Source organism: Panthera tigris, chromosome A1 (assembly GCF_018350195.1).
Source record: "Panthera tigris isolate Pti1 chromosome A1, P.tigris_Pti1_mat1.1, whole genome shotgun sequence".
Lineage (NCBI taxonomy): Eukaryota > Metazoa > Chordata > Mammalia > Carnivora > Felidae > Panthera > Panthera tigris.
Window position 1 is genome coordinate 195576437 of NC_056660.1, and position 27916 is coordinate 195604352.

A 27916-nucleotide genomic window follows, 5' to 3' on the forward strand; every position below is an offset into this window, starting at 1 on the left:
GACAGATGTTTCGTTTTATTTTGAACTTCCAGAAAATAGGTCATTTCTTTCCATTGTGTCCCCGGGGAGGCCTCCTGGGGCGAGGAACACAGAGTGAGTGACGAGTGTGGGGGCCTCGCTCGGGCCCTGGGGAGCTGGGAGGGCATCAGCCTCCCTGTGTCAGTCATGATGAGCTGTCGGCAGGGCCGGGCCAGGGCACCAAGGTTCTTAAAGGCGGAGTTAAGAAGCCAGCCCCTTCCTAGGGGCAGAAAGTTTCCTTTGGTTGGGGTGTGAGAACAGGAGGGAGGGGACAGACTGGCGGTGAGGAGACAGAAGCGGGGAGGTGCAGCAGGACCGACAGAAGCGACAGAGTAACAGTCCATGGAACTGGCACGGTTAATTCCACCCACTTGGACTTCCAGAACAACGAGCGCCCAGGCCAGCCTCCAACTGAGCCGACTGCTGCTGCTTTGTTTGGGGGACCTCATAGGTACCTGAAAACATTGAAGGTCCTCTGGGTCTAGAAGCAGCGTGGCAGAGTAGAGCCTGGATGACCAAGCTGCATCGCTGTGTGATTTGGTCCAGGTTGGTCACCCTCTCTGGCCTTGATGTGATCCTGAGGCTTGTGGGGGGAGTCATCGTGTAGAGGTGGAGCGCTGAACCTTTACGAACAGACAGAAGTGAGGCATAGGGTTGAGGGTGGCAGGTGGGAGCCCCTTCCCAGGCTTCTACCCCCCCGACCTGTAACTGTGTCCCTGCCCAGCGGACCCTGCAGTCCTCCCTGGCTCCCACCCACGCCGCAGGAGTGCACGTAGGCCTCAGCTCACTTGGGCTGAGGCCACACGGACCACAGTCTGCCAGGTCCAGCTGGTGTGGCCCTCACTCACGTGCCCTCCCAGCTGCTGGCAGGAGGGCTCAGTCCCTGGCTCCAGATGCCTCTTGCCCCCACACACTCCCAGGCCCGAAGCTGGCTGCCTTCTCTGAGCTGAGTCATGACATCCAGGCCAGGGCCCCTCCCCGGCACCCCACCCCCACCCCAGCGTCCCAGCCCAGCCCAGCCGCCTTCTGGAGCAGGGTCCCGACGGCCACAGCATGGCAGCTCTGGAAGGGGCATCCAGGACAGCCCTGCCCACCCTCTGTGCACACGGGGAAGCCAAGGCTCAGAAAGGGGCAGGACTACCTTGCAGGTGGGTGACAGAGCTGGGCCGAGGACCCACATCCCCTTATTCCCCAGCCAGGGATCTGTGCCAGTTTGTCCCAGGGGACGCAGAGTGGAGAGAGGTGTATAGAAGAGAGGACGAGGCTCCCAGCGGGCCACTCGAGCCGCTGTCCCGCTTCTGCCTGCAACTTAGTAAGCCATCTCCTGGGAGTCTCAGTCCCCGTTCCCTGCCTGGCTGGGACAGCACAGGGAAAGTGACTTTGATATAAAGCTTTATGTATGGCAGGGCAGGGGGCGTTCTGTGGGGACAGAGATAGTCTGAGCCCCCGGGCCTTGAGCCCCCAGCCTCACATCAGAGCCAGGGACCTGAGCTTGCCTAGGTCAAAACACTGGGACCTGTCCCTGGTTCTTTCTCAGCCTCAGTTTCCTCACCTGTACAGTGGGCACAGGAAGAGGGTTGGATTGGATACATGATCCCCGAGGGCCGTGGAGCTCTGAGATTCCATGACTCTAACCCTGAGACTCCATGGCTAGGCCTCCTCCTCCCTCTGGCATCTTGTTTATTCGGAGCATCCTGGCCTGCCTGGGACTGCCTGCCCCAACAACCCCCTCCTCCCCGCAGCGTGCCTTCCCCCCCATCCCCATCTCACCGCTATTTGTGCCCGGCCTGTCCCCTGCTGCCAGACTGAGGGGGCCTCTTTCCACTCAGGTGCCCCCAGCCCCTCCAAACCCTAAAGCAGCTAGCTGGGTGGCAGTTCCCAGCCCTGCCCCTCTGCCCCATTCTCATCTCAGAAAATGGCATTGTGCCCCCAGGACACACACGCTCCTGGCCCCCAATATTCCAAGTCCAAAACAGGAGCGGGGGCTCATTTGAGCTACTCTCGCTTCAGCGCCCCGGCACCTATCACCAAGTCCTGTGGTTTCTCGGCTAAACAAGTCTCATTGCCATCTGTCTCTCTCCACCCTCTTCCCAGCCCAAACCAAGTAAGCGGAGAAGGTGGTGGTGTAGAGAGAGTTCAGTCTCTGCTCTGCATTCCTGGGCAAGTTCGCCAAGTGCTCCCTGCCTCAGTGTCCCCATCGAAAACAGGAATCATCCTTGTATCCACCTCCCAGAGTTGGCTGAGGAGCAAGTAAAGTCGAAAGAGGCTAAGTGCTCAGAACGGCCACTGGTACAGGAAATGTAGAACACGCACTGGCTTGTGTTCGGTGTCGTGGATGTGTGTTCAGGTGTGTCTGGGCCTGCGTGCACACGCTCTGTGCATATCGTGTGCACACAGCTCTGCACACGTGCACGCTCCCATGGGCGTGTGGGAGGCATGCAGGCGGCAGTCTGTGCCGTGCGCACGTGTGCTGGGCACGGGGAGGGAGGGGAGTGTGTGCACGCGGGGCTTGCGTGGGCAGGCACATGTTGAGTGCCTGCGTGGGGGCTGGGCACACACATGGCCCGCTGCACACAGATGTGTTTCGGAGCAGCGTGCGAGTGAATGTGCAGGCGGGGGTGTGTGCGTGTGCATCCACGCTCACCGTATGCAAGCCTCCCTCCCTGGCAGCCGCAGAGGCCCTCCTCCCTGGCCTCCCTGTGTCGTGGGAGTCTCGGGACCCCAAGGGAGGGAAGCTGCTGCTGGCGGATGTGGCCAAGAGGGACTGGATTTATTTAGATTAAGGTGGTGGGAAAGGAGTGGAGACTCAGAAGAGCCGGGAGGAGGGAAGGCTGGGCTCACGAGGGATCCCCAAGCACGCTTGCTCCCCTGGACTTGAGGTCCTTGATTCACTGTGAGGAGCTGGGCAATTATTGCATCTTGGGACTGACCTCTGTCCCCCTAATCGGGCCAAAATAAGAGGAATCGTGAGGCCTTCCTGGTCCTCAGCACTCTCCTCATGGGCAGAGGGGGGATCCCTGAGAGTCTCCTCCTTCTCTCTGTTTCAGGGGCCTCCCCAGGCAGGACAGTATGGCAGGTCGGAGGGTGCCTGCTTCCTGACTGTGACATCCACCTTGTCCCGGGTGGCTCCTTCCTGGATTGCAGCCCTCCTCCTAAAGAAGAGGGAGTTGTCACAGGAAAGCCCCTAACCTCCACATCAGCTGCCTGGACCTCTCTGGGGTTGGCTGGAACCACAGCAGCCTCTGGGAAGCACAGAGGTCCGTCGGCATTAGGTAGATAACTGGGCCTGTCAGGGAGTCATCTAAAGATGGCCTGGGAGCTTAGGTCTGGGTGCCACCAAACTCCACTCTGGTTCTTCCCCGTCCTCCTCTGGCTTGCTGTCCATGCCACCTCTGGGGTTTCCGTATCACCAGCTTACTTGTCTCAAAGTCCCCTGAAAGACCGTCTAACTCCTAATTGTAGAGATGGGAAAAGTAAGACCCAGAGAGGGAAACAACTTGTCAGAGTCCACACGGCATGTCTGTGACCAAATGGTCAGGGAAATTCAATCCACAGAATGAGATGGGTTATGGATTCTCACGTGACTCCAGCCTCACTAATGTAGCCCCCTCCTTCTCATCAGCCCTCACCTCCCTAAACCACCCCAGCAGGAATAATAGTGACTAGAACCTTCTCCCTGGCCAGTCAAAAAAGCAGTTTTAGAACAGGATAGCTCTTTGAGTTGACCCATCTGAACCTCTCCCTATATTCATAGGGAAACTGAGTCCCAGAGAAGGCAGGGGACTTGCTGAGTCTCCCAGCGAGTCTGCGGTCCCTTGTGACTAGAGCCAAAATGCTCATTGCCTAAAGAGAGAAGTCAGTCCAAGATCCCGGGGCATCTATACTCGCTCTGAGCTCTTTTGACCGGCCTATCCTATCCCTAGCCTGATTCTGCTTTTTTGCTGTGTGACTAGGTCATGATTCTGTCCCTCTCTGGGCCACAGCCTGTTTGAGAAGGCCCCTCATGGATTAGAGTCTCAAAGACTCTAAGCTGCCCCCAGCCCGAGGCCCAGCAGGAGAGGAGCCAGGGTCAGGGGAACTGGGGGCCCAGCCGGCATGGCCCAGCCTTCCAGAGCCAGGCCAGGCCTGGTTACAGTGACCTCCCATCTCCAGGCCAGCCGACCAAATTCCTCCTTTAGAATAATAAACAGTGTGGCCAGCCAGGGAGGCTGCGAGGGGAGGGGCAGGGAGGCTGAAATGACCCCCTCCCCCAGCCTGGGCTGCTAATGATTTTCTTTGGCTGAGATCTCGGGCAGGAAGGGGGGAGCCAGAGGGGCACCCACCGAGGGGCAGATGGGCCTCCGTGGGGGCTGCTGGCTCTGCCACGGCCCGGCTCCCTCCTGCAGGAGGAGGCCTGGCATCCAGCTGGAGGGGCTGGGGCAGAAGGCAAGGGAGTGGGGGTGTGTGGAAGGGCTGGGCTTCGGGTCTGGGACAGTGGGGAGAGAGGAGAGGGGAGAAATGAGGGGAACCTCAGGCAGGCCAGTCTGAAGGGGCAGGAGGAGGAAGAAGGGCAGAGCAAAGCTGCTCAGGGAGCTTCGTGGGGTGCTGGGCAGAGGGGAGCCTGGGGTCCACCAGTATGTGTCAATGCAGCCTTGTGAGTGGTAAGCTTCCCGTCATCCCTCTTTGAGAGTTGGAGACTGAGGACATAGGGACAGCAGTGGCACAGGAGGCAGCCGCACTGGGGCTCGAACCGGGACCCTGGCCCTGGATTGGAGAGTAAAAGGGCCAAGGTGGGGAGTGGAGTGGGGGCAAGCCAGGCTTGGCCGCAGGAGCAGGACCTGGCTGGGCAGCCCCTCAGGGAAGTCAGCAGCCCTGCAGCACCAGGAGGCTCCCTGTTGCCCGGTCATGTGGTCACTTCTCACGTTTCTTGCTCTGTGATCTTGTCCACTTCTGGCCTCCTTCCTGTCGATGCCGTGGGCAGACCCTTGTAAGCCTGGCCACTGGTGGTTATTTGGGACCCTCAGATAGGGCTGCCAAGTGCAGGGATCGAGCAAAGACCCACCTAATGCAGTCTGTGTCTCTGTGTTCCTGCCTCTGTCTCTCGCTGCCTCCTTTGGTCTCTGTGTTTGTCTCTCTCTGCCTCTATCATTCCAGGCCTCTTTGTCTCCCTCTCGGACAAGTTCTGCTGTGTCACCCTGGACAAACTTCTTTCCCTCTCAGAGCCTCAGTTTCCCCATCCGGACACTGGGAGTGGGAGACTTGAATTCAGTAGTCTCCAAGGACCTTCGAAGCCTTGCCGTGCAGTGGGGCCTCCCCTGGGCCCACCCCCTGGCCCCTCTCCCCTGGGCCTCCCTGTGTAGCTTGGGGCTGAGTAGAGGGGGCCAGGCACGGAGGTGCCCCCCTACATTCCGCAGTCCTGACTCCCCCGCTTCCCTTCCCACAGCCGCCTCCACTTCCTGTTGTGCTTGTGGAGCCTGTGGGAGTTCTCTGGGCTCTGGCTTACCCCCTCCAGCTCCCCCACGCCTTTCATCACGCTTTCCCAAATATTTGTCCTGGCAGATAAGAGCCTGGTATTGGAACTGTCACCCGGAGGACTGGCTGTTGGAGCTGGCGGGCGCTGGACGCCATCCAGCCCAAGTCCCCTCTCCCACTGTACATACAGAGAAACTAAGGCCCAGAGAGGCCTGGGTTCAGCCAAGGCCACTGGAGAGGTAGAGGCAGAGCCAAAGCAGGGTCCAGGCACCCCGAGGCCAAGCCCCGTGCAGGGGGAGGGGACCCTTGGGCATGAGTGCCCTCTTGGTAATGGGACATGGGTGGTTTTTGACTTCAGCCCCATGGACATGGAGACTGGGTTTACTGGGGCTGGGGTTTACTCTGTAGGACCCACGTGCTAAGTCAGACTTTGAAATGACTTGGCTCGCCCTGAGCCCTGACCCTTGTTTAACTCTGCAGGACACCACGCAGCTCCCGAGCACCATGCCAGCTCCTGTCCTCAAAGGTAGGTACACTGCAGCTTCTGAGTGCCATGCTAGCTCCTGTCGTCAAAGGGGCAGGGGGGCCCTGGGAGGGTGGTGCATGATAGCACCAGGGCCTGGGAGGCAGGGGCCCTGCCGTGCTCTTGAACCTCAATTTCCTGCCTTTCCTGTGGCTCTCAGTGGAGGCCTTTTTCTACTGCCCACTCAACTCAGAAACCTCGGTGGACCCCTGCTTGTCCAGAGCCATTAGCTCAAATCCTTTGCTCGGTCCTCCGTACCCCATGGCCCCTCACCAGCTGCCCCCACCCCACTTGCTAACAGTCACCTCCGTCTCTCACCTCTTCTGAGGACTCATTGGTATCAGCCTGGCTGGTCTGCTTCCGGTCTGGGACTCCCCTCCCCTGCCTGGATCTCTCACTGGCTGTGAGCTCCCAAGGCCTGGCTGGGCTTCTCCTAGCACACCCTTCCCTCACTGCTGCCTGTTACATGCTGTCGGTGCTCCAGGGGCTGGGCGGCCGACCAGCTAGTCAATCAATGGTCACTGGCAATCAGTGACCAGCTGACAGCCTACCAAGGATGAAGGATGACTGACTGGCTGGCTGAGCACCCATAGGTCTGGGGGACGTGGCTTATAGAACCTTTCCCGGAGGATATCAGCAGGGGGAGGGGAACCAATCACCTGACCGCCCCTCCCTCCCGCTCACACCCCAGTTCCCTCTGGCTCCCAGTAGCTGCTGAGTCTCTCCTGCCCAGTCTGACCTACTCTGAACTACTGTGCTCCACCCTCCCCGAGCAAGGCCACCTCTGGGCTTTGGATGGAACCCGGGCAGCTGGGGCAGCTGCAGGGAAGGGGCTCAGAAAGTGACCTGGGAAGTAATGCAGGAACTGGAGGCCTGGGAATTGCTTCCCGAGGATTTCCTGAGGCTTTCGGGAGAACATGCCCACAGCCTGCACACAGCATAGCTGAAGGACTCTGAGGCTTAGGATGGAGAGACACTAAGATCAGGAGGCCAGGAGGCTAGAAGGAGTCCCTGGGGACCAGGCACTTGACAAGCAGGCTTCAGAGGCACGGGTTCCAGTCTCTGTTGGATTAGGGAGGTGTGTTCTTCAAGGACTGTGCAGATATGGTCTCCTCCAGGGTCAGCCGCGGGGGGAGGTGCTGACGCGCCTGTGCCCTGACATCCGATGCCTTTTCTCCCAAAGGCCAGGTGCTGTTGCTGCCCCTGCTGTTGCTGCTGGGACCACAGGCCTCCTGGGGCCTGGTCATCACACCTCCGGAGCCAGAGCTTGTCCTCAATATCTCCAGCACCTTCGTTCTGACCTGTTCGGGTGCAGCTCCGGTGGTGTGGGAACGGATGTCCCAGAAGCCCCTGCAGAAAACGGCCAAGAACCAGGATGGCACCTTCTCCAGCACACTGACACTGACCAATGTCACTGGGCTAGACACGGGAGAATACTTTTGCACCTACAAAAACTCCCTCGGGCCGGAGCCTGCTGAGCGAAAACGGCTCTACATCTTTGTGCCAGGTAAGGGCCCCCGCCTGTGTGCCCACTCCCTGACTTCTCAACTGCAGGTGTCTGGGGGAAGCTGAGAGTGCTTAGTGAACACTGTGAGGCACAGCCAGCTTAGAAATGCAGACAAATCATGGAATCCAGCCTGGCTCAGTCCAGGACTGTGTTTACGCCCACCCCTTGGTCTGGATATCTGACTCCTCCCTGCCAGCCCACCCCATTCCTGGCTCCCAAGAACTCTTCATTCTCAGCAGGTTCCAGTATGCTCTCTTTTGGCCTCCATGTCCTAACTTTCCCATTCTCCAAGCCCCAGGTACTAGCTGCCCTTTGACTTGTGGCTTATTTTCTTTCTCACCCTGGTGCTGACCGTATCAAATGTGAAAGCTAGAAGAGACCTCTGAGAGCAGCCTTATTCTATAATGGGAAGACTGAGGGCCAGAGAAGGGAAGACACCTGCTCAAGGTCACACACAGAAATTCAGGGGATAGCCAGAAAAGCAGCCACCTTGACCCTCATTCTTGGCTCCACACCTGGCAGATCCGACTATGGGCTTTCTTCCGGTCTTCCCCGAGGACCTGTTCATCTTTCTCACGGAAATATCTGAGATCACAATTCCCTGCCGAGTGACGGATCCGAGCCTGGTGGTGACACTGCACGAGAAGAAAGTGGATATTCCACTGCCCATCCCCTATGACCACCAACGTGGCTTCTCTGGTATCTTCGAGGACAAGACCTATGTCTGCAAAACCATCATCGGGGACAGGGAAGTGGATTCTGAAGCCTACTATGTCTACAGTCTCCAGGGTGAGCCCCCTTTCTGGCCTGATGCTCAGCAGAGGCAAGTATGACCCTCCGCAGAGGTATAGCCCTTTCCAGTTTTACGAAGTGTGCAATTCCATTTTTCACTGGATTTTCACTGTAGTCTTGGAAGGCAGGTGGTGTTTCCCCATTTTACAGAGGAAAAACCTGACACTCAGAGGTTACGGGAAGTGTTAGTGGCAGCGCTGGGCTGTACATTGGGTCAGGCAAAGGCACAGGCCTTGGAGCCAGGTGGGTTTGAAGGCCAGCCGTGCGCTTCCCGTCTGAGTGACTTTGCACTAGGCATACAATCTCTGAGCCTACTTCTTCCTCTGTAAAATGGGGGAAATAGTGACTGCCCGCCTAGTGGGATTATTGTGAGGATTAAAGACAGAGGCTGCCTGGTGCGTGGTTGTGCTCAATGCATGTCTCCTATACTTAGATGCCCAGAGAGGACATTGGTTTCAAGACTCTCATCCCTTCTAGAATGTCAGCTCCATGAGGACAGGAATTTTGTCTGTCGTGTTTACTGCTAAAGCCTCAGTGCCTAGACTAGTACTTGGCATATAGGAAATGTTTAATAAATATTTGTTGAATGAATGAATCTTCTACACCATTCATCCCTTCTCTCTCTCGGAACCCCCACCCCATCCCCAAGCCGAAGTGCTGGTGGCTGGTGGTGGCCTCCTCATCCCTAAGCCAGTCTCTCTCCATCAGTGTCGTCCATCAATGTCTCAGTGAATGCAGTGCAGACTGTGGTCCGCCAGGGTGAGAACATCACCATCATGTGCATTGTGACCGGAAATGAGGTGGTCAACTTTGAATGGACATACCCACGCATGGAGGTAACGCTGGGCCAGGGGTTGGAGGAAGGGCCAAGGAGGGAAGGATATCTTGACTTGCAGCCTAACTTCTTGGACGCGGCCTGATTTGGGGGGCTTTCCCCACCTGTCCCTACAGAGTGGGCGGCTGGTGGAGCCAGTGACTGACTTCCTCTTCAATGTACCCTCCCACATACGCTCCATCCTGCACATCCCTAATGCCGAGCTTGGCGATTCAGGGACCTACATCTGCAATGTATCGGAGAGTGTGAATGACCATCGAGATGAAAAGTCCATCAATGTCACTGTGGTTGGTGCGTGCCTTGGGCTTGGCCCCAACCCTCTTTCTGAGCCGGACCTAGACCCTGTCACAGCCCCGGGGTACTGTCAGTCACATTCAAGGACAGCTCTAGCTTCATTCAGTACCAACCAGAGCCTATTTCCGGGATAAATCCAAACCAAAACACAATGTCAGCCCCAAATCCAACTCTAATCCCAGCCTAGGCTTTCTGCCTAGCCAGAACCTCAGCCCCAACCAGATTTCTAAACCTAACTGCCATCCCAGGCCCAGGCAGCCCCATCCTCAAATTCAACCATGTTGCAACTCACCTCAGCCGCAATCCTGAGCCAGAACACTCCCGGTAAGAACAACTCCAGTCCCAATCTCAAACCTGGCTCCCAAACCAGTATCACCCCTCAGTTTGGCCCCTGCTTCCGTCTTAGTTCCAACGTCAACCCCAGCTCGGGTAACTCCATCTCTCGTCCGGCTCCTAAAGCCTGAAGCACCGCCCCCAGAAGGCTGGGCTCCTTTGGCATTCAGTTGATGCCCTGCCTCCGGGAGCCCCGCCTCCAGGAGGCGCTGCCTTATTGGTAGCCGGGCACAGCCCCGCCCCCGGGGCACCGCCCCTGACGGCCGCCCCTTGCAGAGAGTGGCTACGTGCAGCTGCTGGGAGAGCTGGACGCCGTACAATTCGCGGAGCTGCACCGCAGCCGGACTCTGCAGGTGGTGTTCGAGGCCTACCCGCCGCCTACTGTCATGTGGCTCAAGGACAACCGCACACTAGGCGACTCCAGCGCAGGCGAGATTGCCCTGTCCACACGCAATGTGTCTGAGACCCGGTGAGCAGCAACCCACCCACCCCATTCTTGAAGTTACTCTCTGCAGCTACCAGGCAGCCCACAGCCTTCAGCCACTGGATAAACGTAGACCCACCTTTCCCGAGAGTCCACTATGTGCGAGGTGCCATGCCAGGCACTGGGGGATGCTGCAGAGATCCAGATAGACTACTCCATGCCTCCTAGAATTTCCTGTCTATGGGGGAAACAGACATTGTTCTGACGATCACCCAGATGTGTAGTTGTCCTTGTGATGGGTGGAGCCAGCAGGGAGCAGCTGAGGAGAAAAAGGCCAGAGAAGAGGGAAGAGGGTGCCAGGCAGGCCACTACCACCTGTACATGGATGGTGGCTGGGAGGCTGATGAGCAGGCTGACACAGGCACGGTATGTTAGGATAAAGCAATGCCAGGCCTTTCTGCAAGGGGGAGATGTAGGGGGGAGGGGGAGAGGGAAAGGGTGCTCCCCCCACCCTCCTCCTCCTACCCAACACTCCCTCTTGGCTCAGTGGAGCCAGGTTCCTGTAGGTGGGGATTCAGGAGAGTCCTGGCTTTGCTACCGATGCCTGTGTAACTTTGGGAAGCCCCTGTCCCTCCCTGGGTCTTGTTTTTCTTGTCTGTACAAGGAGGTTGGGGGGGGGGGTGGTTCCCATAAGAGTCCTTCCAGCTCTGGCAGCTGGGCCTGTCTTGCTCCCCAGGTATGTGTCAGAACTGACATTGGTGCGGGTGAAGGTGGCTGAGGCTGGCTACTACACCATGCGGGCCTTCCACGAGGATGCAGAGGCCCAGATCTCCTTCCAGCTGCAGGTCAATGGTGAGGGGCCCTCCACCCTGCCTCCCACCAACCCCCAACCCCCGCTTCCGTCAATTCTCCCTCTCTACACTGTCCACCCACCCATAGGGGGAGCAGGAGCAGGAGCAGGAGCTGAGGACTCAGGAGGCTGGCTTCTAGGCTGAGCTCCAACACTTCCACTGCTGGAGGAACTCAGTATATCCCCTCTTTGGGCCTCAAGTTATACAAGGAGGCCACTGGGTTAGACTGGTGTTTCTAAAACCTCACAGCAAATTACATAGAAGGTTAGAAGGTAAGGAGTGCTGTAGAAAAAAAGAGGCTGGGTAGACAGGACTGAGAGTTCAGGGCGCATATAGCCTCATCTAGCTGGCCTCAGGGAGGCTACGTTTGTGTGAAGACTTCAAGGGGAGGCCATCAGGCAAGTGGCTGGTGGGAAAGGGCCCACCACGCTGTACGAAGGCAGTGGCAACAGCAGAAAGCCTGTGTGGCTGGAACAGAGAGGGGGGGAGTGGTGGGAGGTGAGGTCAGAGCTGAGGCCTGGCAGTTGGGGGCTGGGAGGAGGGCAGACAGTACAGTCCTCTAGAGCTGCCGTATGGACCTTGGCTTTTACTATGACGGAAATGACCAGCCACTGCAGGGTTTGGAGCAAGGGAATGACACACTGAAGACTTACTGTTTTGTCAATTGACTGTCTAAAAATAAATTTATTTTGAAAGAGAATTTAACCTCTCAATTGTAGATGGAAAATCAGCATCACATGTCATAAATAGAAAGCAACCACTAAAATAAACTCTGAGGAAACAAAGCAATGCTATGAAATTCTAGTTCCATGCTCGCGCTTTCCCAGGGCTTTCTCTGACCCTCAGACCTGCTCTTGTCTTTGTTAAAAGGGAAGATTAGCCAGTCTCAGAGAGGTGTTAGAGACAGACTAGCACCCCACTGAGGCTTCCCCTTTGAAGTACCCAGAAGGGGAATCTGTCAGTTTTCACACGGTGATTCCTGGTATTTAATGTTCACCTGCAGCCTGAAGCTCCCTTCCCCCACCCCGGGGGGAGAGGCTGGGCCAGGTCCTTCCTGAGGGCCTTTCTCATGTCCTTTCTGACCTCCCCACCTCCTGGCCTCCTGCCCTCTCCACACAGTGCCTGTCCGTGTGCTGGAGCTGAGTGAAAACCATCCTGCCAGCGGGGAGCAGACAGTCCGCTGTCGCGGCCGGGGCATGCCCCAGCCACACCTCACCTGGTCTACCTGCAGTGACCTCAAAAGGTGAGCAGACCTGGGGCCTCTGTCTCCCAGGGTAACCACAGCTGGCTGGAAGGACCCAGTGAAGGTCGTCTAGATCAGCCCCTTCTCTGGGCACATTGTTCCAGGCTAGAGCCCAGTCCTAGGAGATGTGGCTTCTTGGAGATTCTCTGTATGACCTAAAGTGTCCGTTTCCTTACCTTGACTCATGATCAAATGAATGGAGTGGATTTTGCCATCCAGGGCTTTCCGTTCTGGGGTAGGAGCGCCCTCTGCCGGTCAGTCTAGGGGCCACAAGAGGAACGAGCTCAGGACCAGGCATTGGGAAGAAGCAGGAACCAGAAGGGGGTTGTGGGGCGGGGTGGGGGGCGGGCAGAGGGGTGGAGGTAAGGGGAGCCTCCTTCCACCACCGCCCTGTGGCGCTGCTTGCCTTTGGTTTCAGTTTCCCAGTCCGAAGAGGGAAGGGACTGGAAGCTGACCCGACTGGCTCTCCCGGCAGATGTCCGCGCGAGCTGCCGCCCACCCCACTGGGGAACAGTTCCGAGGAGGACAGCCAGCTGGAGACTAACGTGACTTACTGGCCTGAGGATCAGGAGTTCGAGGTGGTGAGCACGCTGCGCCTGCGCCGTGTGGATCAGCCTCTGTCCGTGCGCTGCACTCTGCACAACCTGCTGGGCCACGACATGCAGGAGGTCACCGTGGTGCCACATTGTGAGTCCTCCTGCCTTAGTGGCCCCTGAAGACCATTCACCCCCATCACAACCCTGCCATACTTGGATCCGTGCCTGTGAGCCCAGTGGGCTGGAGTCAGTGTGTCTGTGGGCACTCAGGAGCATTGTGAAACCCACCAGAGTGTGTGCTCTTACACACTCACACAACAACACAGTATTGGCATATGTGTGTACATCCATGAGTCTCTGACATAAATCATGGCTATAGTATATGTACGCTGTATGCATGTCATAAGCCATGCATATGAGTAGGCCTGATCCTTGGACGCAGGTGCAAACCTTCCAAGTGTAGATTTGTAAACCACACAATGAAGAATGCCCAACCCCCAGACATGCATGTAAAGCTGGAGTGCATGTCTGTCACCTGCCTTGTGTGTCAGCCCACCGAGTGTATGTTTATAAACCACGTATATGAATATGCCCAATCCCCAGACACGTATATAAATCCAGGAGTGTATGTCTGTATGCACATACGTGCGCATGCACAATCCCCGTGCAGGTGTGCAAACAGTGCATGTAGAATTCCTATGCATGTGTGCGTCTGTGTAAGCATGGAGTTGCAGCACACCTTTCCGTGACAGCAGGCAAACACAATCTGCACACAGATGCCTGCTGCACAATGCACGTCTGTTAGAAGATACACAGACGTGCATGATTCTTATCTGTGTGAATAGTCTCTTCCAGTACCTGGATGCTCTTGCTCCCTGCTAGTTCCTGTGTGTGCATATACCTGTCTGCTTGTACTTCGTTTACTCGCTCGTTTCCTTATTCAGTAAATAATAATGGAATAGTAATCCCCAGCTTCTCACTGGGGAAGGCCCAGCCCTGCCTGCCCTTCTAGTGCCCACAACCCAGAGACAAGGCAGAGAAGGAAACAGACAGTCCCACTGCCGGGGTCAGTACTTTGTGGGGGAAAGCCTAGAGAGAGGAGGGGGCTCCATGTCCAGCTATGGGATTCAGGAAAGTGTCCTGGAAAAAGGAAGCTTTAGGTCAATACCTGAAAAGATAACCTGGGAGTTAGCTGATGAGGAATGGTGTTCCAGTAAAAATGTATGGCCTGTGCAAGAGCCCAGAGGCACGATGGGATCAGAGAAATCTTGGCTGGAGCACAGAGTATGTGTGTGATTTAGGGGCTGGAGAGAGGAGACAGAGGCAAGGGAGTGGTAAAGGAGGAGCTGCAGGGGTGGGCAGAAGCCAGCGCAAGCAGAGCGTTGAGGGCTGTGTGAGGCATTTTGACAGGTCGGTGAGCTGGCCCACACATGTGTCTCCGTACGCAGAGTTGCCTCCAGCCCCCCACCCTGGGATGGGATAGGTGGAGGTTTTCATACCTTATCTCACTCACACGTACACACATGCACACATATCCCTGAGCAAGTGGGCACCTGCCGACCAACTTGGAGCGAGACAGGAGTAAATCTTTCATGTGCCACCTGGAGGGGAAGCTGTGTACCAGCTCATGGGGAAACTACCATGGCTGGATGAAGCCTCTTCTTTGTACTCAGATGGCTCCTTGGAAGATTCAGTCTTCCTTCCCAGGACTGCGATGTGTGACCTGGTGGGGAGAAGGAGGAGAGGAGTGATGTTGGTCTGCGACCCTAGGGAGGAGGGACAGGGCCTCCAGGGGAGCCGAGAGGGGCAGGTGGGGGACAGAGGGGGAGGGAATGAGTTCTTCAGGGAACCCATGGGTTGCCAGTGGGTCAGGGCAGGGGGTTATGAGGGTCTGGCCTGGGTGGGTGCAGAGGGAGGGGGAAAGAATGGGAAGTTGTGCAGCAAAGAGGCTGAGGCCTTAGGGAGGAGACTTGGGACTTGGGGGCCCAGAGTTAGCCCTACCTGGTTACCCCTGCTCCCTGGGGGATACACCTTATAACTACTGTCACTACCCCAATGCCACTGGGTACTCAGGGGAAGTAGAGGAGGAAACAGTCTGGATTCATCAGGTTGTGTGAGCTCAGTCACTCAGTCCATTGGCCACTTGGTCAGGCTCTGTCCCAGCTGTGACAGCCCCGGCAAGGGCAGAGATTCAGAGGCGAGGTGAGTCTAGTCATCAGGAGCTGGCATCTAGTCTGAAGCCATGGCAGACACGTCAGGCCTGGTCAGACATGTCACACGTGGTCAGGCCAGACTGATCCTTGCAAGGGCTGAGGGATATGGGGGCCCACAGTGAGCTGAGCTACAGCTGTTACTTAGGGACGTGGGTACTTATGGGAGAGGCTGAAGTTCTGGCCCAGAGGGAGGGGCTGTGAGTCTGATGTCACGGGTATGGTTAATGGAGAGGGGGACAAGCAGAGAGGGATCGTGTTTCTGGAGGTGGGGTGAGGGGTGGCCAGGGCAGCTGCCAAGCTCCCTCTTTGCTTATGTCCAGCTCTTGTCTCTGCTTCCAGCTCTGCCCTTCAAGGTGGTGGTGATCTCGGCCATCCTGGCCTTGGTGGTCCTCACAATCATCTCCCTCATCATCCTCATCATGCTCTGGCAGAAGGTAATCTCCCATCCTTGCTTAATGGGTGCAGACTGGTACACTATTTTCTTTTCCTTTTTTTTTTTTTTTTGTTGCACGGAGGCCCCTGCCATCCTTGAATGTTATAGGATCTGTCCACGTCCCAGCCCAGCACACAGGGCAGGTGTAAAATGATATAGAATGGCACCGGTGTCCGAGCTGCCTCCACCCCCAGCAGCAAGGGCCATCTCAGGCCTGGTCCAGGCCATCTGGGGTCCCCTGCCCCTGCTCTGCCCTCCTGGGTCTTACTTGGACATCAGTCCTGCCCCTCCCAGCCACAGGGCAAGGCACTTTCTGGGTGGACCTTGGACTCCAGAATTCCACCTCTCACCCCCAGAGACTCCCAGGATTCTAATGAAATGCATTCGCGTCCTATTAACCTGTGATTTCAATGCCCTGTTCTGTGGCTTCATTATTCTACGATCCCAACGTTTTAAGATTCCCGAGTTAAGATTGCAGCACCCATGATTCTATCATTCTATGATTCCAATCCTGTGATTCCAACATGCTATGATTTCGACATTCTAAGCTTACATCCTTCTGAGACTCCCGCTGCGAGTGACCCAGCATGGGGAGGGGCTGTCCATACCCAGCCGAGTGCCCCTAGCTTGTGTCCATTTCTGGGGCTGCCTGCCCTTCTATGCCCATCTGGGGAGCAGCCAATGCTCTGGGAGAAGCTGGTAAGAGGTTCTGATGAACCGGGCCCTTGGCCGTTAGCCCCTCTTCAGCCACTGCCCAGCTAAGGCCTGTTGTCATCTGTTCTCACTGAGCCCACGGAGCTGAGCTTTATCAGTAACTTGCTGTGTGACTTCAAATATGCCTCTGCCCCTCCCTGACCTCAGGGGCTCCTGCTCCATCTGTTCCGTAAGGGGCTATAGGCTCGTGGGCCCCAAAGCCCAGAACTCCTCTGATGATCCATCCTTGGTGTCGGTCCTACAGAAGCCACGTTATGAGATCCGATGGAAGGTGATTGAATCTGTGAGCTCTGATGGCCATGAGTACATCTACGTGGACCCTATGCAGCTGCCCTATGACTCTACCTGGGAGCTGCCACGGGACCAGCTTGTGCTTGGTCAGTCCAGGGAGTAGTCGTGGAGCAGTTTGGGTACTTGAGGTCGGGGGGAAGACTGTCTGAGGTGTGGTCCAGCCTTGCCATGACTAGCTTTGAGACCTAGGGCTGCCGTCCTGCCTTCTCTGGCCCTCAGTGTCCCCGCCACCATATAATGGGCAAGGTGGTCCCCTAGGGACCGTTCAGCATTGAGGTCCTATGATCCTGTGCCTTTGTGAGCTAGGAGACCTTTGTGGCGAGAGAGGAAGTATTCATCGAAGACAGCCTGCATGCCAGGCCTGTGCTTAGTCTAGCTGGAGAGGGTGAGGCATACAGAGGAGCTGAGCACCCTTCTGGGGTGGGAAGAAGGCTTCCAGGGACAAAAGATGGTCCAGAAAGCAGGCAGAACTTAGATGAGACACCAGGAAGGCCTGCCAAACACTGAGGTCTTATCTTAGGAGACTCCTTTAGGGGAACACCTGAAGTCCAGGTGGCTTGGGGGATTGACCTCAGAGAGGATGGGGTATGCCGTTTCCTGGTGGGCCAGGAGCTGAGGGATTGTCTCTACCCCAGGACGCACCCTCGGCTCTGGGGCCTTTGGGCAGGTGGTGGAGGCCACAGCTCACGGCCTGAGCCATTCTCAGGCCACGATGAAAGTGGCGGTCAAGATGCTGAAATGTGAGTCCTGGGAGCCTGCCCCTCCCTCACATCTGGGCCCCACATCTCCCTTGCCCCTTGCCCGCACATCCAGGCACTCCCTGATTCTGATTTGCTGGGCGCAAGCGGTCCGGTCACCTGGCGGCCAGCACCACTCCAGATTCTGCTTTGGCTAAGAGGCTTCCTCATCCTGCCCCCTCCTCCTGGCACCTCCTTCCCTCCCTGACCGTCCTCCCATCCTCTTTCTCCTCCCCCTGCACGTGGGTCCTCACCACCCTCGGCCATCTGGGTCTTCCAGCACGGGGTGGGGCAGAAGGGCCTCCTTGGGGCCTCGGTGACAGGGCAGGCCTGAGGCCCCGTCTCCCCCTCAGCCACAGCCCGCAGCAGCGAGAAGCAGGCCCTCATGTCAGAGCTGAAGATCATGAGTCACCTTGGGCCCCATCTGAACGTGGTCAACTTGCTGGGGGCCTGCACCAAAGGAGGTACCAAAACCACTCCCCCAGAGGATTCTGGAAAATGCCAGCAGCCCAGGCCTGGTCCCTGCCCACCCCTCCTCAATCCACAGACAACGAGACACTCCAGCTGGAGGGTCTGCGCCCATCCTGCCCTCACCTCACAGACCCACACGGGGGTGGGGTTTACAAACTCACAGAATCACAATACTTTCAAGGCCCACGGACTCCTCAGGTCAGCCGTTTCCAAACCCCGGGGGTGCTCTGACATTTTTTCTCCACGTTTACTTATTTTTGAGAGAGAGAGAGAGAGAGAGAGAGAGAGAGAGAGAGAGAGAAATGCAAGCGCAAGTGGGGGAGGGGCAGAGAGAGGGGGACAGAGGATCTGAAACGGGCTCTGAGCTGTCAGCACAGAGCCCGATGTGGGGTTCGAACTCTCGAGCCGAGAGATCATGACCTGAGCCGAAGTCGGACGCTTAACTGACTGAGCCACCCAGGTGCCCCAGGTCCTCTGACATTTTTAAATTTTCACAATACATTTTACAAACTGATCAATCACGGCCCCTGTGAGGTGAGTTATATCCCTACAACTGGAGGCCACCAGCATGCTGGTTGGCAGTGGCTTTCATTCAGATCACAGAATAAAGCCTCTCTAGCCAGTGTGTTTATTTGAAGCTCTGATTGCAAGTTAGGCTGTAAAAAAAAAAAAAAAAAATGTTATCGTTGTTTGCAGCTGCTTATTGTGAGATTTGGAATTTTCCTCAGTATTGTGCAACCAAAATAAAATACAGAAGTACATTGCGTACATAGGCCAATTTATGTCCGCAAGATCACCCATTTCAAAATTTTTGTTTTCATCAATATCTTCCCGTTCCCACTGATTGGCTTCAAGTAAATGTGTTGTATTTGAATGGATCCAATAACCTGATAATAAATAGTTGCCTTGATTTCCTTTATATACGGGGCTCCAGAATAAGTTGGTGATATGTACCACTGTGTACTTGCCATGTGCCGGGCCCTGAGCCGCGCCGACGAAGGCGTTACCTTAGGAACATTCAGGACAGCCCTTGGAGGTGGTTGCGGTTAGCCCCATTTAACAGATGGGGAAAGTGAAGCTCAGGGAGAATAAGTACCTCGCTCATGGTCGCGGAGGCGGGAAGAGAACACAGGTTCGCCTGGTGCCAAAGCCTCTCGGCCGTCTTACCCCACTGCCTTCCCGACGTGCAGCCGGTGGTCGGCCTCAGGGCCCCCATGGGAAGTCTGTGGCCCCCCGGGGACTGTCGCTGAGCCTGTGCCCCCCTAGGACCCATCTACATCATCACGGAGTACTGCCGCTATGGCGACCTGGTGGACTACCTTCACCGCAACAAGCACACCTTCCTGCAGCGCTGCTCCGACAAGCGCCGCCCGCCCAGCGCCGAGCTCTACAGCAACGCCCTGCCCGCGGGGCTCCCTCTGCCCAGGTACCAAAGGAGGCCGGGGACCCGAATCTTCGGGGAGCCCCGAGGAGCACCTGCTCGCTCCCTCCTGGCCAGGGTGGAGGCCGAGGCCAGGGTGGGCAGACAAGGTGTAGGAGCCCGGGCTGTTTCAAGGGTCAGTCTGGGACCCGGGGCTTGGCCTCCCCCGGACCTGGCTTAACACTCTGGTGATGGTCTTGGTGGGATCGGCTGCCAGCTACGGACTGCCTGCAGGGGTCCCACCCTGGGCTGGGCACTCTCTGTGGATGTGACCCGTCGGCCCCTCCCTCTGTGTCGTGACACCCTCTCCTTTCACGGTGAGCACCTGGGGCTCTCCGGTCCCAGGCCCGACTCCCATCGCAGCGCACGGTGCTCTGCTCCCTGCTGGGAGTCTCTGGTGTGCGGTGTCCCGTGGGCAATGCAGTGTCTTTCTTCTTCTTTTCCAAAAGTAACTTTTCCTACTTCTGCTGATGACAACAGCAAGATGGGTTTATTGCAGAGACAAGCATAACTTCAGAAAATCCTTAAAAGACATTACGGTTCACCCCTGTCCTCCCCAACATTTGATCGATTTCCTTCCGGTCTTTGGTCTACCTCTAGAGACACGTGTATAGGCGGTCCCGTAGCTCTCTGGGGAGCAGGTGCTGCAGGGAATTAGGGCAATTCCTGCCGCCTCTGGGCTGCGGCTGGGGCCTCCCAGGGCATCACGGCGGGATGGTGTCACAGAAAGGCACCTGCTTCACGCTCTTCTTATGACCCTCATGCTGGGGTGCTGTGATCATGCCTAGGTGTGAGCTCCCTAAGGACACACACTGGGTCTTGTGTCCTCTTAGCACCCCAGTGCCCAGCTTAGGGCCCCACAGGCTGGCTGAGAGAGCTCACTGCGTGGCCATTCAAGTTGTGACTAGCTGAAGGAGGATGAGTGGAAAGAAGAAATCCCTGAGTAATAGCGCCCGGTGGGCCCTGGGGGCGAGCAGGGGCGGGAAGGGAAGGAAAAGGACAGCCTGTGGCTCCTCCTGGGATGTTCCTCTCTCCCCCAGCCACGTGTCCCTGCCTGGGGAGAGTGATGGCGGCTACATGGACATGAGCAAGGACGAGTCAGTGGACTACGTGCCCATGCTGGACATGAAAGGAGGAATCAAATATGCAGACATCGAGTCCTCCAGCTACGTGGCCCCTTATGACAACTACGTCCCCACAGGTGGGTGCATGCCTATGCACCGCCCCCTTGCCTATGTAATCATGCTTTCTTATCACAGCCTTTCTTACTGGGAGGAAGGTGGCCTTGTACCCATTTCATAGATGCAGAAACTGAGGTTAGCCACCTGCCCAAAGCTGTCCTGTGGTGGAGCCCCATCGGGAGCCTCTGTTTCTGGATACAGAGGGGAGGAGTTGGGTTGGAGGAGTACCTGGCCTCCTGGGGTGCTGGCACACCACAGGCACAAGGGTGATGCAGTGTCCTTGAGAAGTGGGCAGGTCAGGCTGAGAAAAGGTGGCCCAGGCCTCAGGCTAATGCCAAAGGCTTTTCCGGCCAATGAGAGCACTGATAAGGTAGGAGAGGTTTACATTAGATATTTGGCAATTGTTTTCCTTTTGTGGGAGACTTAGAGGGTTAGTAGTTACCTGTATTGGACATTCAGCCTCGGTGAATAAAAGGGCGGGGGTTCTGTGGGCCATGTGGAGACACAGACAGTAAGTAGGTGAACTTCTGCTCTCTCTCTTAGCTCCCGAGAGGACCTGTCGGGCAACTCTGATCAACGAGTCCCCGGTGCTTAGCTACACAGATCTTGTGGGCTTCAGCTACCAGGTGGCCAATGGCATGGAGTTCCTGGCCTCCAAGAACGTACGTATGGTTGCAGCGAGCGGAGCAGGGTCATGGGGAGGTGGGCAACCCAAGCCAGCCAGGGTCCTCCAAGTACATAGCTCCATATGGCAGCTATGTCCCCTCACCACAACTCTGGTGGGTGAGGACAGTCAAAGCCCTCACCGCGTGGCCTCTCATGCCTGTGTGGCGATGCATTCTCCCCAAAGCCCTTGACGGGGAGGTCTTCTCCTACAACTGCCCCCAAGGCCTCAGCTCCCATCTCCCCCAACCTAGTGCGTCCACCGAGATCTGGCAGCCAGGAACGTGCTCATCTGTGAAGGCAAGCTGGTCAAGATCTGTGACTTTGGCCTGGCTCGTGACATCATGAGGGACTCGAACTATATCTCCAAAGGCAGCGTGAGTACCTTCCCTGACCCGTGTGACCTGGGAACAGGTTTCCTCCTGGTCAGTGTGGCTGTGGCATATAGGAGGTCAGGACGGAGTTCCTCATGGCCTACCCTGCCCAGTGGTGACAGGCTTTGCCACCGGCTGTGCATGGGGCAGGAGGGGGCAGAGATGTTAAGGTTGTAAGGGTGATCCCGGGGCTCAGATTCACTGGTCACGACAGGGGGCGAGGGACCAGCTGTAATGGGTTCTGGGAAGAGGGAAGCAGGTCAAGTGTATATTTGGTGACCATTCTGCCTGCCACTCATGTTCCCATTTTCCACAAGGGGACAGTGAACCCCAGAGATGGAGGGTCTCTAGACCCAAGAGATCTAAGGCGGCCGGGTGAGAGTTGGGTGGCACCTTGGCATGTCCCTGGCGCCCCTGCTGTCTGCCAACCTGGCCAGGGCCTCTACTGGGATCAGGAAGAAGGGCCGTTCTGTAAGAGGCCTCAGACCCTGGGGCTCCTCCTTAGGGTAGAGGCTGCCATGTGACCAGCTTGTGGGTGAAAAAACATGGCCTTCTGATCCTCTGGCCAGCACTGGGATGAGTGTGGGATCTGTATGCCTGCAGAGGCGGGCTCTCAGGGTCTGGGGAGTAAGGCGCGGGGCCTTACTAAGTAAGGAGGCCAGACCTCCTCCCCATGCCCAGGCACAGAGTGCGGCTTGGCCGTCCTGGTACTTAGTGCCGTCTTGCCCTCCCACAGACCTTCCTGCCTCTGAAGTGGATGGCTCCCGAGAGCATCTTCAACAGCCTCTATACCACCTTGAGTGATGTGTGGTCCTTCGGGATCCTACTCTGGGAGATCTTCACCCTGGGTATGCTTCCTTTTCCCCCAGCCCTCAGCTGCACGGCACACTGGCCACTCACACCCCCAGCCTGGTGGGGCCATGGGACAGGCTCTGCAAGGGGGGTCAGGGCTCTCTGGCTCGAGTCACAGTGCTGCTGCTGTCTTGCTGCTGTGTGAGCTTGGCAAGTCCCTTGTCTTCCCTGGGTCTCTTTACCTCCCCATCTCTCGAGGGGTCTGGAAGTGACATCAAAAAGTCTATTTGACTCTGGCGTCCTCTGGTTCTCTGATTCTGGGGGTGGCAGTCATCTCTGTCCAGAGCCTCTACAAGAGCCACATCTCCCAGTGCCGAGGCCACTGCACCCTCGCCTGCTCGAGGGCTGGTGTGCCTCTCCCTGTGCCATAGAATAGGGCACCTGCCACTTTTCCAACACGTCTGAGCCTGTGTATCTCTTGTCTCTCCTCCCTGACAGGTGGCACCCCTTACCCAGAGCTGCCCATGAACGAGCAGTTCTATAATGCCATCAAGCGGGGTTACCGAATGGCCCAGCCTGCCCATGCCTCTGATGAGATGTGAGTGGAGCCTTTGGGAGAGTTTTTTTGGGGGGTACAAACCATAGATGTCCAATGTTGCCAGCTTAAGGTGAAAATAGATTAGTTCAGGGAGCTAGAAAAACCTTGCTATAGCTGGATCTAGGCATTCAGACGCCGTCATCAGGAATCTCTTGTTTTACCTGGTCTCTGCTGTCCCCTGCGCTGGCCTGGATTTCAGGCCACACGGCTACCTCCTCACTGCTTCCACCATAGTTTGAGTAAAAGGCCCCAAGCTGACTGTCAAGGGCTCAGCTGGGGTCTCGTGCCCACCCATCCAGAGCAGGGCATGAAAACTCCTACCAGCCAGACCTGCCTGGGCCGTGTGCTCACCAAGGAGCGGTCAACCCCATGGAACCACCGGTGGAGGGAGGGCCTTGAGGGAGCGGGAAAAACAGTCCCATTCACCTGTCCTCCCCAACTCCCTTCATTACCCACCTCGTTCTTGGAGGCGGCAGACTCTGAGCCAGAGACCCTGACCCCCTGTGCACCTCTCCCCAGCTACGAGATCATGCAGAAGTGCTGGGAAGAGAAGTTTGAGATCCGGCCTCCCTTCTCCCAGCTGGTGCTGCTTCTCGAGAGGCTGCTGGGTGAGGGATACAAGAAGGTATGTCAGGGCAGCGAAATGGAGAGTTCTGGTCCAAAAGTCAGACACTGACTCTGTGTGTCATGCTGGTATTTGAGGGACCACCCTGTATCCTCTTGGGCCTCAGTTTCCCTGCTGGTTCTAGTAAGGGATGGGCTGGAGCTATGAGTGGAATTTATTTTAGCAGCACAGAGGTTTTTGAGATGATGTCCTGCTTGGAAGTCGATGCCTACAGCCCCCTTCATCCTGCTCCCTTTTCATGTCTCTGCACCCATGCCACGGCCTGGGTCTCCTTCAGAAGTCTGAACAACCCCAGGCTCCATGTCTGCTAAGGGCCGGACAGCTTGGACCCTGTTGCGGGCTCATTTGAGGCCAATGAAGCCAGTAGGGCCTGTCCACCAGAGGGAGTTACAGGGAGGGGTGATGCGCGCTCCCTGTCCCCTGTCCGTTCCTAACCACACTCACCCCCACATCTTGTCCCAGCTCAGCGCCCGGTGAGATGGAGTGGGTTGTCACCATTCAGTAGTTAGGGAAACTGAGGCCCCACTGAAGGAGGTTGAGGCGGGGGGAGAGCCCACACCTGTCTACTCCGAAGTAGGGGAAGTGTGAGGGTCACGGGGACTAGTCTGCCGACTGCCCCCTCCCTGGGGGGCCCTGAGCTCACCTGGTCTTGTGAGATGCCAGGTGGGAGAGCCTCCCGGCTGTGAGGCTTTGGGTAGGTCTCCTTCCTCTCTGAACACCAGTTGCCTTAGGCAGGAGGGGCCAGGTCAGAGTCTCATGCTAGATGATCCCCACGGGCATTTCTGGTCTGAACATCCCTCTCTCTTGGGTTCTCCCTCCCTGCGGAGCAGAAGTACCAGCAGGTGGATGAGGAGTTTCTGAGGAGCGACCACCCAGCCGTCCTTCGGTCCCAAGCCCGCTTTCCTGGCTTCAATGGACTCCGATCCCCCTGGACACCAGCTCTGTACTCTACACTGCTGTGCAGCCCAATGAGAGTGACAATGACTATATCATCCCCCTGCCTGACCCCAAACCCGAGATTGCTGATGAGGGCCCCCTGGAGGGTTCCCCCAGCCTTGCCAGGTAGCCACTGTGGCCTGAGGCCCAAGGCAATAGTGTGCAGTGTGTGTGTGTGTGTGTGTGTGTGTGTGTGTGTGTGTGTTCATGCCGTCAGGCTTGCCTTAGAAGCAAGCTACCTAGGGTGAGCACTTGTTCCTGCCAGTGAGGAGAAGAGAGAACTGAACTCATCTGACCTTTGATGACCTCAGGAGGAAAGGGCAGGCTGGTAAGAGACAGAAGGGCTAGGGCTTAGCTGCAAGGTAGCTGTTTCCTGAAAAGTGGCCCCCACAGACCATCCACCCTCTCATCCTATCCAGGCCCTAAGGAGAGGTAGGAAATCTAATCGGCATCCCTGGCACCCTGTGTATCACTCTGGGGTCATCGCCAGCCCTGGCCTCTGCTTTGTTCTCCAGGACCATGGCCCGAGGGCCCCCGGGAGCCTGGCGTGGTTGTGGGAGGCATAGTGCCCACAGGAACTGAGGTCAGAATTCAGGCTGGGAAGGAGATTCACGTTTTACTTTTGCCTTGAGATGTGGTGAAGTTACAGTAGGGGTGGGGGCGTGGTTGAAAGAAGGCCCAGCCGTTGCCTGGACTTCATATTCCGACAGGATCTTCCCTCAGCTGGAGAGGAGTGTCCCCCGTGAGGCCAGACCCACCCCCAAAACCAGATCCCCCCCTCTGGTGCAGTGGCAGCGACCGCAGGCTGGGTTTCAGCTCCAGCTCTGCCCCCAGCCACCCTGAGACCCATCTCCCACGGCCACTGGGAGCACACACAAGATCTAGAAGGCCCTCCTCACCTTCCGTAAGAAGCAAATGTTCCAAGGCCCCTGGTAGCCAGTGTGCAGAGAAGTTAAGCTCAGAGTTCAGACACCTTGAGGTGTGAATGTTGGCCCTGCGATGTGTCCTCAGACAAGCTGCCTCCACTTTCTGAGCCTCAGTTTCCTCAACTATAAAATGAAAACGGTAGCACACGTCTATTTGGAGGTTGCTGAAGGATCCAATGGGATCAGCTTCAGGAGTGCAGGGAATGGAGTTGCTGGTGAGTGAGGAACGAGCTTTGGAGCTAACAGGATATTCTGCTCCAAAGTCTCGCTGTGTGATGTCGGCCACTGACACAACCTCTCTGATCAGCCCTTTCCTCATGGTGCCTATCTTATGTAGTCTTTTTTTTTTCTTTTTAAGAATTTTTTAATGTTTATTTAGTTTTGAAAGAGAGAGAGAGAGAGAGACAAAGCGTGAGTGGGGGAGGGGCAGAGAGAGAGGGAGACACAGAATCCGAAGCAGGCTCCAGGCTCTGAGCTGTCAGCACAGAGCCCAACGCGGCCCTCGAACTCACGGACCGTGAGGTCATGACCTGAGCCGAAGTCAGATGCTTAACCGACCCTTAAGTCACCCAGGCGTCCCTCTTATGTAGTCTTTACAAGGCTTCAATGAACTAAAGGGTGTAAGGTGCATGGTGCAAGCTTGCACCCACAGGAAGCTCTTGATTATTGCTGTTATCTTACTCTGGCTCCCTCCCAGCCCCTCACACGTGTGCCTTCTCTTCCTAGCTCCACCCTGAATGAAGTCAACACCTCCTCTACCATCTCCTGTGACAGCCCCCTGGAGCCCCAAGAGGAGCCAGAGCCAGAGCCCCAGCTCGAGCCCCAGGTGGAGCCAGAGCCACCACTGGATTCATGTTGCCCTGGGCCTCGGGCCGAGGCGGAGGACAGCTTCCTGTAGGGGGCTGGCCCCACCTCGCCCTGCCTGGAGCTCCCCCTCTACCTCCCAGCACCCAGCGCCTCCCGGCCTGGCCTGGCCTCCCATCAGCTGTCCCTTTCTAGAGAGCTTCTGCCGTGGGCATGTGGCACCCAACCGCTGGGGCTGGCTTAGGAGGCAAGAGGACTGCAGGGGCCGTGGCCAGCCCTCTGCCTCTGGGGAGGCCATGTGACTGGGGGCCAGGGTTCTCCCAGGGCACTTAGTTTCTCCATCTACAGGATGGGAAAGCCGGGCTCGGTGACGCAGAATCTGGGATTCTCTCCCTGGCTGACAGGTGGGGAGGCTGGAATCACTAGAGAGAGTCTCGAGGTTCCGGAGGGGGGGGATTAGCTTTTTTCTGTTCAGCCAGCTACGCCTCAAGGAGCTGTAGCCTTCTCCTTGCACTTTCATCCACCTAAGAGCTGGGGAAGGGACTCTGGCATCCCCGGATCCTGGTGAGCTGGGGCCCAGCCTTGGACAGTGGTGTTCATCCGGAAGCCACCGCCCCTTAATGCCAGTCTCCACTTTCCCAGGCCCGAGCTGGTCTGGGGCCATCCACACTTAATGCTGGGGGCCCAGCCAAGTACAGGACACCCTGGCCCACAGCTGCTGTCCCAGGCACTTGGGACACACCTCCCCATACAAAGTGCCTGTGTTCGTGTCTTCCTGGCCCCCTAAGTGCGGGGGTCTTTTTCCTTGTCACCACCAGTCTTACTTCACCCACCAGAGTCTCCGGGGCCAGGTGGGCCCCACATCTGTGATGAGCGTGCTGGTGGGCCCGCCAGAGACGTCCACACGTGTGGATCAGGCTGCGCATTGGACTCGACATGGGACCCTGGAGGGATCCCTCACCCTTTCCGGACCTGTTTGCCCTATTGAAAGATGAGCAAGGTGGACTCTGTGACTTCCTGTGTCCTGCCAGCACGAACATTCTAGAGTATTCCAGGGGGTGGCACGCTTGCCCAGATGAAGCAAAGCCAAACGCCCCAAACCTCCGTCCTGGGCATCAGCTGGGGTCTGGGGAGATTTCAGACCCTGCCTCACTCTCCGGGCATTCAGGAACCGTGCCCTTTCCCCAGGCCCCCGGGCAAGTCCCAAAAGGCCAGCTGGCCAGGTCTTGACTCGAAGTGACAGCCAGTGTCTTGGAAAGCCCCCAGCAGCTGCCCCATGGGAAGACTACAGAACCCCTTTCAGGCTCACAACCACCTCTGGAGCCTTCCTGAACAAAGGAGGCAGAGAGGGCAAAGCAGGCCACCTCACGCAGTCTGCCTCTCCAGCAGCTGTCCGGGTCTGTGCCACAGACATAATGGACAGTGAGGAGTCTGGGGGTCCCCCAGAAAGGACAAGAAGGCTTTCTAGGGAACCTGAGAAGGGGTGAGAGAGGCAGATATTTTGGGGGTTTCCTTCTCACCCACCAGCTGCCCGGTCCCCAAGGGAGTAACTGTGGGGTATGGCTTTGTCACTGCCCAGGCCCGCTCACTGTAATCTCTCTTCCAGCCATGTCCCAACCCAGGGGGCATTGGAGGTGCCAGGGGAGCGAGGGCAGCAGCCAAGACTGTTGGCAGGAAGAGAGCTGGAAGTGGGGGGAGGGCAGCCTAGCAGCCCCCGGGCACCAGCCCCCTCTGCCCATCCAGGAGATGGAGTGGGTTCTCACTACGGTACCAAAGATGTAATCACCTAGGTTTACAAGTATTTTTAGGACTCACATTAACTCACATTTATACAGCAGAAGTGCTATTTTATATGCCATCAAATTTTCTTATCTGCGTACTTTTTTTTTTAAGGGAAAGATTTTAATATTAAACCTGGTGCTTCTCACTCA

General features: G+C 56.9%; 1 protein-coding gene and 1 long non-coding RNA gene across 4 annotated transcripts; one reads left to right on the forward strand and one right to left on the reverse strand.

The window, feature by feature from the left end:
- Nucleotides 1-27: 27 nt before the first annotated feature.
- On the reverse strand, nucleotides 28-10389 carry LOC122240900. 3 transcript variants are annotated; one of them, XR_006220676.1, is made up of 5 exons: nucleotides 9713-10012; nucleotides 8015-8134; nucleotides 6839-7342; nucleotides 474-641; nucleotides 28-238 (listed from the first exon to the last, which is right to left on the reverse strand). It is a non-coding gene; the product is annotated as an uncharacterized LOC122240900 (long non-coding RNA). The 3 variants fall into 3 exon arrangements; XR_006220677.1 differs by lacking the exon at nucleotides 9713-10012 and adding an exon at nucleotides 10317-10389 and having other exon boundaries at nucleotides 28-641; XR_006220674.1 differs by having other exon boundaries at nucleotides 28-641.
- Nucleotides 1089-27916, forward strand: PDGFRB (platelet derived growth factor receptor beta). The gene is given in 24 exon segments (XM_042994361.1): nucleotides 1089-1166; nucleotides 5950-5995; nucleotides 7176-7499; nucleotides 8022-8288; nucleotides 9000-9127; nucleotides 9243-9417; nucleotides 10030-10222; nucleotides 10914-11029; nucleotides 12148-12271; nucleotides 12747-12958; nucleotides 15360-15454; nucleotides 16412-16544; nucleotides 17094-17198; nucleotides 17549-17659; nucleotides 18933-19092; nucleotides 20127-20287; nucleotides 20811-20929; nucleotides 21185-21307; nucleotides 22041-22152; nucleotides 22595-22694; nucleotides 23214-23319; nucleotides 24150-24240; nucleotides 24243-24381; nucleotides 25908-27916. Coding segments are annotated over 23 exon segments (3288 nt in total). The 5' UTR covers nucleotides 1089-1166; nucleotides 5950-5973; the 3' UTR covers nucleotides 26080-27916.